Source organism: Camelus dromedarius, chromosome 8 (genome assembly GCF_036321535.1).
Source record: "Camelus dromedarius isolate mCamDro1 chromosome 8, mCamDro1.pat, whole genome shotgun sequence".
Classification (NCBI taxonomy): domain Eukaryota; kingdom Metazoa; phylum Chordata; class Mammalia; order Artiodactyla; family Camelidae; genus Camelus; species Camelus dromedarius.
The window spans coordinates 54,176,120-54,189,443 of NC_087443.1; the positions used below are offsets into that span (position 1 = coordinate 54,176,120).

Consider the following 13,324-nt stretch of genomic DNA (forward strand, 5'->3'; position numbering starts at 1 on the left):
GGTTAAGAGAATTTGTAGGCGAGAGATTGATTTAAAGTTTCTAACATCATCTTGACCTGTTACCGCAAAGACAGTATGTTTCATATGTATGTTTTAATGGGGTGTTTAAATTGTTTGTTATTCCTTAGCTTCACCCTGTGATCCCACTTTCATCCTGGGCTGTGCTCCCTGCAATGTGATCTGCTCCATTATTTTCCAGAATCGTTTTGATTATAAAAATCAGACTTTTCTAGACATAATGGAAAAAATGAATGAAAATCTCAAGATTCTGAGTTCCCCATGGTTGCAGGTGAGGCCAAGATCCTTTTTTCTCGAGAAATCATTTGTGCTCTTTTCTCCATGAAGTCCAAATCTCTGTGTGCACCACACTGTGAAGTGAATGTGTGCACACCACAGTCCTGCCCAGAGCTTAGCATCCTGGAGTGCTCATCTGGGAAAGATGGCTGAGCCCTTTAATGATGGGTAGGAATATGCATGCCCAGGATTCAGAACTGAAATTTAATGCTATTGACCCTGTTCAGTTGTTCTTCCACTAAATTCCAAAGCCCAATTTCCATAAAATACTTTGCTAATTTCCTCAAAGCATGTCTACAGCAATAGAAGTCTTTCCAGGCCCTTCGGAAAAGGCTCCCATTACACACAAGTCTTGTTTTCCAGTCCCCACTTAAGGACTTCTTCAGCCCAATGGTTGGCAGAAATATCCACATTTAGGAAAGAAGAGAATGTCTCCTTCAAGGAGAGAGAATGCTGCCAGGGGACACTGACTAGGTTAGGAGTGTTTGATGTTTCAGTTGGTATCCTAACTGGCAAGGGAATTGTTTTAGAGATGATAAAATGATTGGGTTTTTTTTGGTGTATGAACCATAAACAGGTATCATAGTTGTACCCTGTGCTGAGCTGATGTTCTGCACTCTGCCTAAAAAGATAGTGGTGTGATCTTAGGGAAGTCCCTTACTTGCTCTGCTACATAGTTACTTTATACATAAAATGTTGAGCTGTGTTTCATGGTGATTTTAGGACCCTCTCAGTTCTAAAATACTGATTTCACATTTGAAGCTACTAAACAGAAATAGGAACATCAGGGACCAGCTTTGTGCTCTATGTCAGGTTGTCCAAACTCCCTTAACATCTGTTGACATCTACAACATGTGAATCATGGTATTTCATTCCCTCCTATATTTCATGGTTGCAAGAAAGAATTGATGTAAAAAATGAGATAATTGATGTAAAGATGCTTTTGTACTGTAAACATGATGTATTAGTATAGGAAATAATTATCATCTTTGATCCCCAGTCAGAATTTTCTTCCTCACATATATGTATCAGCATAGAAAATGATGTATTTGTGAAGCAGAGATTCCCCTCAATACAGATATCATATTATATTAATATTTATACCACAGTTTCCAACCAGGGCTTGGTGTATAGTATATAAGTCTTCATTAAGTGTTTTATATTTAATAGACTACTGTTTTCTCTTCTAGATCTGCAATACTTTCCCTGCTCTCCTTGATTATTTCCCAGGGAGTCATAATAAATTATTTAAAAATGTTACTCATGTAACAGGTTATGTTTTGGAGCAAATAAGGGAACACCAAACATCCCTGGACATTAACAATCCTCGGGACTTAATTGATTGTTTCCTGATCAAGATGGAGCAGGTAAAATGTTCATGATGGCTCAGTTGTTTCATTGCTTATGCATTTTATGGGTCATTGAATAGTTCTGTATTTACCAGAGATGTTTTCAGTGTTCAGGCAAACAATGGTGACAAGATTTTAAGTACTCATTGTGTGCGTGAAGCTACACTAATCATTATGGAAGCTATAATATCTAATTGTTAAATAAGTTGAATATATTGATCTTCCTCTTGGGTGTTAATATCTACCCAAGGAGAGACAGCATGACACCTCAGGTGAAATGTAAACAATTACATACAAGTTAGAAAATACAAAATACCATTCCACAATATGAATACGGGCTTTATCACTGCATACACTGTGTGAAAGAATGGAAAAGAATGACTTAATCTAGCTGGGCTTTTTGCATGTCTGTTGGTTGGAAATAAGTGTTAATAAATTTGCATTGAAGCAAAAGGAAGGGTATTTCAGGTGTGTGCATACTGTACATAGCACTGCAGAGAGATGTGATAGGAAAGAGTTGGTGGATGGAAGAGAAAAGCCTTAGTTGAGTGTAAAATAAAATGAATTGGCATAAATGTGGAGATGGAGTTACATATCTATATGCATGAGTCCTTTATCATTCATTGAAAAGAGTATTTTTCCCACATGAAACATCTTGGCACCCTTGTCAAAAATAAATTGACTGAAATTGTGTGGGTATATTTGTGTATTGTCAAATCTATTCCAATAATCTATATGTCACTTGTTATACCAGTAGTATATCATCTGGTAGCCTTAATTACTAGCTTTGTAGTTAGTTTTGAAATTGAGAAGTTTGAGTTATCTAATTTCGTTGTTAATTTTTAAAGTTGTTTTGTCTATTTTGGGGCCTTTGAATTTTCAGATCAATTTTAGGTTATACTTGTCACTTTATGCAAAGAAATCAGTAGTGATTTTGCTAGGGATTGCAAGAAATCTATAGATCAATTTGCAGTTAACATCATTTAACAAATTGGAGTGAAATTCACATACCATACAATTAACCATTTTAAAGTGTACAGCTTATTGGTATTTAGTGTATTCACAGTGCTGTATAACTACTAGCTTTCTCATTTCAAAACTTTTCCATTACTTTGCAGAAGTATTCAATATCCATTAAATGATCATTATTCCCTCCACCCCATCATGTGTTAACCTGTAATCTGCTTTATGTGTCCGTGGATTTGCCTCTTATGAATGTGTCATATAAAAGGACTCATAGCATTGTCCCTACTGCTTCTGGATTCTTTCACCTAGTATAATGTTTTGGAAACTTAGCTAAGTTTAGTATCTATTAGTACTTTGCTTTTCTCTTTCATGGCTGAATAATACTCCATTTTATGTACATATTATAACTTTTATGCATTTGTCTGTTGGTGGACATTTGTGTTGTTTCTAATTTTTGGTCTTAGGAATGATGTTGCTATAAGCATTTGTGTACAAGTTTCTTCACGGGCATGTTTTCATTTTTGTTGGGTATATTCCTAGGTGCTTAATTGTCAGGACATATAGTAATTTTATTTCTAACATTTTGAGGAACAGCCAAGCTTTTCTGCAATGACTGCAGCATTTATATTCCCACCAGCAATGTACAAGGATTACTATTTTCCCACGTAATTGCCAATACTTACTTTCTAATTTCTTGTAATTGTTAAAGCTAGTCTAGTTAATGTGAAGTTGTATTTCACTGTGGATTTAATTTGCGTTTCCTTAATGAACAATGAGGTTGAATTTATTTTCTTGTGCTGTTCCTCATTTTAATATTTTTTTTGAGAAATGTTATTTAAGTCCTTTGCCTTTTTAAAATTGGGTTGCTTGTCTTTGTTGTTGAGCTGTGAAAGTTGATAGTTCAGGCATCATACCCTTACATATGCATAAAATGGAAATATTTTCCCCCGACATGTAGGTTTGTCATTTCACATCTTTGACTGACTTTTGATACACAAACATTTTTATTTTGATGAAGATAATATGTATCAGGCAACTAGACATACACACACACACATTTGTTACTTTGGTATCAAATCTAAGAATCTGTTGCCAAATGTGAGTTCATGAAGATTTACCATGACTTCTTCTAAGTGTTTTATAGGTTTACCTCTTATATTTAAGTTTTTCATCTATTTTGAGTTATATTTTGTATATGGAGTGAGGCAGAGATCCAACTTCATTCATTTCCATGTGGTTACCTAGTTGTTCCAACACCATTTTACAGTTAATGTATCTCATAGTAACGAAGTAATTCCAATCCTTCCCTTCCATCCCTTCTATCATGCTGTCATTCATTCCACTTACATAAAAGCGTATATATTTATAGGTAGTATATTCATAAATATTACTTAATCAAATACATTGCTGTTAATATTTTGAACAAACTTTTAGCTGTCAGATCAATTAAGAATAAGTAAAAACTTTTTTTACCTTTACTCATTCTTTCTTTGTAATTTTTCACCTCTTTATGTAGATATATTTCTGACCTATATGATCGTCCTTCTCTCTGAAGAATTTCTTTTAACACTTCTTTCAGGGCATTTCTGCTGGCAACAGATTTCCTCTTTTTTTCTTTTCCTGAGAAAGTCTTCATTTCTCTTTCCCTTTTGAAGCATCATTTGTAGGATACGCAGTCTTGAGTGATGATTTCTTTTTCTTAACACTTTAAATGTTTCACTTCACTCTCATCTTGCTTGCAAGATACATGAGGAGAAATAGGAATAATTCATATCTTTGTTCCTTTATCAGTATGGTGTTTTTTTACCTTTGGCTTTTTCAGAAGTTTTAAGTTTATCTTTGATTTTTTTGTAGTTTGAAATGTATGCCTAGTTGTAGAGTTTTGGGGTTTAGTTTTGTTATTTGGCATTTATATTTAGTGTTCTTTGAGTTTCTTTGATCTGCAGTTTGATGTGTGATATTAATTTGGGTAAATTCTCAGCCGTTATTTTTCAAATATTTCTTCTATTCCTTTCTCTTTTTTTTCTCCTTCTGGTATTTCCATCATGCATATGTTATACATTTTGTATTTCTCCCATAATCTTTATATATGCTTTTTGGTTTTCTTTCCTCTGTTTTTAAAACTCTTTGTTCTCTTTGTTTTGGAGGATATCTCTATCCTCAGGATCAGAGATTCTTTACTCAGCTGTGTCCAGTGTACTAATAAGCTCACCAAAGGCATTCTTTATTTCTGTTACAATGTTTTGATCATAGCATTTTGGGGGGTTCTTTTGGAGGACTTTTTTTCTCTCTCCTTACATTGCCCATCTGCTCTTGCATGCTTTCTACTTCATCCACTGACTTATGAGCATATTATCCATAGTTTTATGTCCTAGTCTAGTAATTCCACATCCCTCTCATGTCAGTTTCTGATGCTTGCTCTGTCAAATTCTTTTTTCTTTTTTGTCTTTTTGTATGCCTTGCAAATTTGTCTTGAACACTGGACATGATGTACTAGGTAAAAGGAACTGTTGTAAGTAGGCATTTAGTGAAATGAGGGTGACATGTGGGAGGAGGGGAAGCATTCTATAGTCCTATGATTTGGTCTCAGATATTTGATGACCTTATGCCTTTGGACTATGAATTTGACACGTGATTCTCACTGTTTTTTCTCCCTTCTTAGGTGGGACAAGATAGGGTGAGTGGACTGGAGTGGATATTTCAATTCTCTCACATGGAATGCTAGAGTTGACTGAATTAAATGTTTCCCTTCCCCCATGTTCCCCCAGGCTCTGATAATACCCTAGCAGGTGAGGCTATTGGTTAACTAGTTTCTCTTGATGGCAGGCCGTATTACAAAGAATACAGTGCCCTGGTATATTTAAAAAGCATTCGTTTTGCCTTCCCTCTTTTGGAAACATGAGGAGATTTTTCTGCAGATTTAACTGCAAGAACTTGCTCAAGCTCCGAGAGGTAAATCTCAAAAAATTGTGGTGGTCCCTGGAAGACAGGGTCACTCTGTAGATTTTCTCTCAGAGTTGTCCACACTAGGTTTTAGGAATTTCTCAATTATAATTCACATTTTCCTTCCCTGACACTGGTTCTTATGGTTGTTTCCACTCGTGAGTCTTCTTTCCTGGTAAGTCTGACCTCCCGTATTCCCCTGTCAATCTTTCCAACCTTGGAGGCAGTGGTTTTCCCTTTGAGTTCACATCTCTTAGGAATCCTTGAAGAGTTGTCAGTATTTCAGTCTGTTCAGCTTTTTACTTGTTCTTAGAAGTGGAAACTTCCAAGCTCTTCATCTGTGAAACTATCAGATTTATTTTTCTATGCTTATGTATTTGTGAGTGTTTGAGTTTTCACTCTGTTACTGATTCCTAGCCTCATTTTATTTCAGTCAGAGAAGACAGTTTGTATTATTTTCATATTTTTCATTTTATTGAGAATTGTTTACAACCTAACATATGGTCTACCATGGGGAAGGTTGTACGTGCACTGGAGAAGAGTATGTTCTGCTGTTGTTGAGTCAAGTATTCTTTATATATTTGTTAGTATATTTGATTCTAGTGTTGTTTAAGTTTTATATTTGTTCATTGATCTTTTGTCTAGATGTACTAACCATTATGAAAAGTTGGGTATTGAAGTTTCCCACTGTTACTGTGGGACTCTCCATTTATCCTTTCAATTCTTTTAATATTTGCTTCATATATTTTGGCTCATACATATATAAAATTATATAGCTTCTGAAAGAATTTACCTCTTTATCCAGTATAAAACATTCCATTCTTATTTGCTCCTTTTAAACTATTTTTCATTAAAATCTATTTTTTTTCTAACATTAGTATAGACATTCCTGCTTTATTTGGCTACTCATTGCTTGCCCAATCTCTTTCCTTTTTTATCTTTCAACATATTTGTGTCACTAGGTCTCAAATGAGTTTCTTGTAGATAATATAGTTTTCTCACTGAAAATAATTGACATATAGCATATTAGTTACAGCTGTACAACATAATGATTCAGCATATGTGTGTATTGCAAAATGATTATCACAATAAGTATAGTTACCATCCATTACAATAAGTAGTTACAGATTTTATTTATTGTAATGAGAAATTTTAAGATTTACTCTCTACACTGGAATTTGACACAACATTGTAAAAGGACTATAACTCAATAAAAAATGTGAAAAAAAAAGATTTACTCTCCTAGCAACTTTCAAATATACTATACAGTATTATCCATAGTCATCAGGCTGTACAGTACGTCCTGAGGTCTTATTTACTTTATAGCTGGAAGTTTGTGCCTTTTGATTCCCTTCTTACATATTGACCACCTTTCATCTCTGGTAGCCACCAGTGTATTCTGTGTATTTATGAGATCAGGTTTTTAAAATATTTCACATATAAGTTTGATCATATGGTATTTGTCTTTCTGTGTCTGATTTATTTCATTTAGGATAATAACTACAAGGCCCATCCATGTTGTCAAAATGTCAGAATTCCCTTCTTTTTTATGGCTGAATTATATTCTATACATTTATGGATATATGTATATATATGTAATGGAATATTTTATACAAATTTAAATATTGGTTCTTTTAATGTCTGCCTTAAAATGTGAATTTTAATCAAAGCAATTAGTTATATTGAAGGATTTATTTCTTTTCTGTTATTTTTAGCTCTAATGCATTTTATGGTTTTAATTTCTCAATTCTTCCAATATAGCCTTATTTTTTGTTTCATCAGTTTTTTCCTTAGTGTACCTTTTTTATTTCCTCTTCAAATTTTAGTGTATTTTTAAGTTAACTTCCTAGTACTTTTAATGGGGATTACTGTTAACATCCTAAATTTATAAGAACTCAGTATGAATTGACTACACAGTAGCTTCAAATTGCATGCGTTAACTCTGCTCTTATCAAACTTCATTCCCCTTTATTTAACTGGTGTCACAAATTACATTTTTATATATAGTTTTGTGCCTGGGGACATATTTATAATGATTGTTTTATGCATTTTTCTTTAAATAATACAGAAAATAAAAAAGATGTTTTTATACTAGAATACATAATATTAGCATTTCTACTTACTTACATTCTTTTAGAAAATTTATTTATTTAATTGATGTATAGTTGATTTACAATGTTGTATTAGTTTCTGGTGTATAGCATAGTGATTCATCTCTTCAGGTACATATACTCTTTTTCAAATTCTTCTTTATTATAGATTATTACAAGCTACTGAATATAGTTCCTTGTGCTATACGATAGGACCTTGTTGTTTATCTATTCTGTATATAGTAGTTTGTATCTCTTATCATGAACTCCCAATTTCTCCCTTCTCCCCTTTCCTCTTTGGTAACCATTAGTTTGTTTTCTGTCTGTGACTCTGTTTCTGTTTTGTAAATAAGTTTACTTGTGTCATTTTTTTGATTCCACACATAAGTCAGATATGTCTTTCTCTGTCTGATTTACTCCACTTAGTGTGATCATCTCTAGGCCCATCCATGTTGCTGCAAATAGCATTTTTCATTCTTTTTTATGTCTGAGTAGTATTCCATTGTATACCATTGTATACCACAACTACTTTATACAGTCATCTGCCAGTGGACATTTAGTTTTCTCTTATGTCTTGACTATTGTAAATAGTGCTGCCATGAACATTGGGGTGCATGTATCTTTTTGAATTAGCATTTCCTCTAGATATATGCACAGGAGTGGGATTGCTTGATCATAAGGTACATCTATTTGAGGTTTTGTTTTTTTTTTTTTTTTTTGAGATGGTTTTCTTTTTTTCTTTTAAAATACTTCATTTTATTTCTTTTTCTATTTTATTTTTAGTTTTAATTTTTAAAATGGAGATACTGGAGACTGAACCCAGGACCTCGTGCATGCTGAGAATGAGCTTTACCACTGAGCTATATCCCCAGTCCCCTATTTTTAGTTTTGCAAGGAATCTTCATACTGTCCTTCACAGTGGCTGCACCAATTTACATTCCCACCAACAGCTGTAGGTGGGTTCCCTTCTCTCCACAGCCTGTTCAGTATTTATTATTTGCAGACTTTTAAATGATGGCCATCTGACTTTTGATTTGCATTTCCCTAGTAATTAGCAATATCGAGCATCTTTTTGTGTGTCTGTTGGCCATCTGTCACTTACACACATATTTTTTAAAAGAATATTTATTTACTAATATGCTTTTGAATTTTCATATAGTGCCTTTGATTTTAACCTGAAAGCTGACTCCATTTAGCAGTTTTTGTATGGCTGATCTACTAACCAGGAACCCCTTATCTTTATTTGGGGAGTATCTCGATATCTCCTATTTTATGGAAGGATAGTTGTGCCAGATATAGAATTCTTGGTTGACATTTTTACATTCAGGACTTTAAAATATCTTTCCACTGATTTTTGATCTCCATAGCTTCTGTTGAAAAATGAGCTGTTATTCAATTGTGGACCCTTTTTTCATGATAATTCACTTCCTCTTGATGTTTTAAACATTCTCTCTTTTGCTTTGGCTTTTGGCAGTTTGAATAAAATATGCCTTGCTGTGGGTCTTTTTGGCTTTATTCTTCTTATAGTTTGTCTTGCTTCTTGGATTTGAAGTAAATTCACATACTTCACCAAATTTTGGAAGTTTTCTACCACTCTTTGTCAAGAATTTATTTTCCCTTCCTTCCTTCTCTCTTTTCTGGGACTCCCATAAAGTAGATGATAGTACACTTGATTAAGTTCCATGCACCCCTTAGGCTCTGTTCATTTTTCTTTATTCCTTTTTCTTTTTGATATTCACAGAGGAAATTTCTGTTGTCCTATCTTCAGGTTTGCTGTTTCTTTTTTGGGTTTCCTCAAATCTGCTGTTGATACATTCTGGTAATTTTTTTTTTTTTAATTTCAGGTATTGTACCTTTTAGCTCTAAAATTTCTGTTTGGTTCCTTTTTATAATATCTTTCTTATCATTCCCCATGATTCTTCCACTTCTTTAATTTTCTTTAGTTCTTGTACAACAATTTGAGCATGTTTAAGACATGTATCTTAAAGTATTTATCAAGTCCAATGCCTGGGCTTCCTCAGGAATGATTCCTATCAACTTCTTTTTTTAGCTGTTAATGGTCCATACTTACCTGCTTTTTTGTATGTTTTGTAATGTTTTAATCAAATCATTCCTAGGAAAAGCACAATCAAAAGTTGGCATATACATTTGAAAACTTGGCATTCACTATATCTGATTTGTTTGGAGCTGGGACAGAGACAACAAGCACCACTCTGAGATATGGTCTCCTCCTCCTGCTCAAGCACCCAGAGGTCACAGGTATGACCAACATGGTGGGCAGAGTGATTTCAGAAGAGATATTGCAAAGAGACTGGGAGTGCTTCCTACCTTGTTTCTCCTAGAGAAGTATGTAAATCTCTATTTGAGCAGCTTAATTTTTTCAAATTGAATGAAGGAAGACTAATGGGACGTCTTTACATAATATGAGAGAATGACTGAGAAGAGTGAATACACTGTGGGCAGTAGCAAAATCAACAAAGCAGCATCTGGATTTCATGGGAAGTTATTAGTAGCAGACACAACCTGCATGACTTGGCCTGAAAGTACATCTTGGTTTTATTATAAAGGTCACTTTGATCTTTACTTATTCTCAAAATGCAGTGTCCCAACGCCAAGGCAGGGAAAATGAAATCTCTCCTTCTTGAAGCATAAGTGGAAATCCTAGAATTTTAGTGAGGCTTCCTGAGATAATTTGTACAGCATGGTAAATGCTTTAAAATTTTAGATTCACAAAAAAACTGATGTGTGTATAAAGGAATTTTATTACTCCAGAAGGTTGCTTCCAGAAAAGTGGTTATTGCCAAAATAAGAATTTTGAGAGGTCAATAATTTTGTCTTTCACAAAGAACTTTTTGTTATAAAATAACTTTTAAAGAGTTATGGTCATACACAGCTGATTAGAAACATCCATTATCCTGCCCTGTGTCAGGATCTCACTGCAATGATTATAACCTATGACAAATGAGAATTAGTCTTTTAAAGTTAGAGGGAGGAGGTCAGGAAGCAGCCAACAAATCTCCAACAAATTTTTGAAACACAGAGAGCATATTGAGGGGTGATAATGAAGTCAGCAGAGAGGATGAAGCTGTGACCTTAATGTCAGAAGAGGAGGTTCCACAGTGAGGAAAAGTCACTTGTGTCCTTGCAATCCTGTAAGGCTCAGCATTTGTAAGTATCAAGTTTCAGAGGTGGCAGAGGGAGAAATAGGCTGATAAAGGTAGCTCTCCCCAACATGTCCCTTTGACAACCCTTTTCATCAGGTGACTTTTCCCCCAGTAGAATGAGAGAGGTTTACTCTCTAGAGAAACTGAACCTAAGAGGTCCTACATGCAGGGACACTGGGCAGAGGTAGTGGAAAGTGTGAGGTATACAGCTGGAAAAAAAAAAAAAAGATTAGGTAAGAATCCACTTCTTGAATTCAGAGACTCTTAGCTCCTTTCTCCATCCTGCTTCCTAAAATTCAGCAGCCAGACAAAAAACTCCAGAGAGTGAACACTATGGAGAAAAGACCTCCAAATGTACAAATGTACGGCAGAGTGAATGAAACAAAAACATCCACCCCAAGACACAGGGTCATGAAATTTCAAAACACCAGGATAAAAGAGACAATCAGAAAATCTTTTAGAGATACACATCAGGTCGTGCATATAGGATTAGGGTTCGGAACAGTATTGGAAATCTCAAGAGCAACTACCAAATTGCATACTAATATAAACAAGCTATTTTCAGGCCTGTAAGTTTGACAAAACTTTCCCCCTGTTTTCCTTTTCTTATCCAAATGCCTGAAGTCATGTTAGAGGAAGTCATGGGCTCCAGGATTAAAAAACTCATGGAGAATCAAACTGTCAGGGCAGCTGCTAGATACCAGGCCTTGAAAATATCCAGTTCAAATTACATTAGGTACATAAAACAGGTATGAGGGGAGACACCATGACCAAAAGAGAAGGGATCGATTATCTGTGGCTCCCTAATAATAGAGAAATTATTATTAGGAGTTAGAAATATCTACCTCAGCATTTGGAAAAATTCTAAATAAAGATGTATAATTTTGTGAATTGAACAGAGAGACATGGTTAAGTACAAGAAAGTACCAAAAATGAAGATTAATCACTGTTGTCTTAACAGGGAGTATTATAGTTCTATATACACAGGATGATATTCAGTACCTTGAATTAGCCTATAATGAAAAAGAGTTTGAAAAAAGAGTTTGAAAAGGAACACATATATGTGTGTGTGTAATTTATTCAGTATGCTGTACACCAGAAATTACACGGCAGTGTAAGTCAACTATACTTCAATAAAAAAATGAATATTTTAACAACAAAAAATTGTGGTCTAAATATGTTGGGGAAATGGACTAAGGGGATTTGTGTGTGTGTCTGGGTATATATATTGTATGAAGTGTGGATGAAGATGTGGATTCCAACTCTCATACCAGGAAATCAGGTACTGTTTAAAATCTGGAAGTAAGAAATAGAAACAGAGTCATTATTTAGAAATATAGCATAAATTTCATAAGAAACTGCTAGAATGTTGAAAGTGGTGGCATTTGGCAATTGGAAGAGAGTACCATTGCACACTGCACACACACAATACACAAATACATGAAAACATATATGTTATCATTTGACTTTTCAACTCATGTATTATTCAGAAAGAAAAGTAATATTTGATTCCTGTTTTTCTTTCTGCAGGGACTATAATTCCTTGACATTATGTTTGGTTTATATTTGAAATATTTCATCATTTCTCTTTGTATTATCTTGTATGCTGATACAGAGGTATGTGTAGATGTATCTGAAGCCTAGCTTGTAGGAGACTTATATGTATCTGTAGTATGGCAATTATCTCTATGTCTAGGTGCACTTCTGGTCACATAACTGATGTTTTTAATGATGTTGGGACACCTTCCTGAGGTTTCATGTATTCCTGAATTGGTATGCAAGTGTGTACTTTTCTCTTTTTTCATCAGTCTTAATTGTCTCTTAAATCAGCTAAGGTCCAGGAAGAGATTGACCGAGTGATTGGCAGACACCGGAGCCCCTGCATGCAGGACAGGAGCCGCATGCCCTACACGGATGCTGTGGTGCACGAGATCCAGAGATACATCGACCTGGTGCCCAGCAGCGTGCCTCATGCCGTGACCTGTGACGTTAAATTCAGAAACTACCTCATCCCCAAGGTAAGACTGGTTTCACTTATACTGACCGCAGTGGTCTTGAAGTTCCCTTTTCACAGTATGGGTGCAGTCCTCTGGGAACACAAGATGGAGAAATGAAAAAAAAAAGTCATACATGTGGGTTGTATGCGGTTTCCAGTTTAGTCTATAAAGCTTTATAGCAGGTTTGAGAACTGGCAGTGTAAGTATTCGAAATTTGTTCTGATTCTTTTATATTGTTTAGCTAATCTTAGCTGTTTATATTTCCAAATGAATGTTAGTACCACTTTGCCAATTTACCAAAACACACTACTGGGATTTTTATCAGGTGACATTGGATCAGTTTAGAAAGACTTACTGTGACACATTGAATGTTTTAATGAATGAATATGAAATATGCTTCTAATTTTGAAAGGCTTTCTTTAATTTTCCTAATAATGTTTTCTTTATTTTCAGTGCATTAGCTTCCATATCTTTTGTTTATTTTTCCTTAGGGGTTTATTGTTGTTGTTATAAATATTTTA

The 13,324-nt window shown here is 34.6% G+C and overlaps 1 protein-coding gene and 1 non-coding gene across 6 annotated transcripts in view; one reads left to right on the top strand and one right to left on the bottom strand.

Moving 5' to 3' along the window:
* Nucleotides 1–13,324, top strand: part of LOC105084253 (cytochrome P450 2C19) — a 57,126-nt gene that overhangs the window by 37,811 nt on the left and 5,991 nt on the right. For 4 of the 5 annotated variants that reach the window (XM_031461416.2, XM_064488288.1, XM_064488289.1 and 1 more), the window contains 4 exons: nt 129–289; nt 1,485–1,661; nt 9,760–9,901; nt 12,637–12,824. In XM_031461416.2, the coding sequence (XP_031317276.1) occupies nt 129–289; nt 1,485–1,661; nt 9,760–9,901; nt 12,637–12,824 (668 nt within the window). The remainder of the gene's footprint in view (nt 1–128; nt 290–1,484; nt 1,662–9,759; nt 9,902–12,636; nt 12,825–13,324) is intronic. The other variant, XM_064488290.1, reaches the window with a different exon arrangement.
* Nucleotides 1–13,324, bottom strand: part of LOC105084252 (uncharacterized) — a 101,499-nt gene that overhangs the window by 11,921 nt on the left and 76,254 nt on the right. The window lies entirely within an intron of this gene.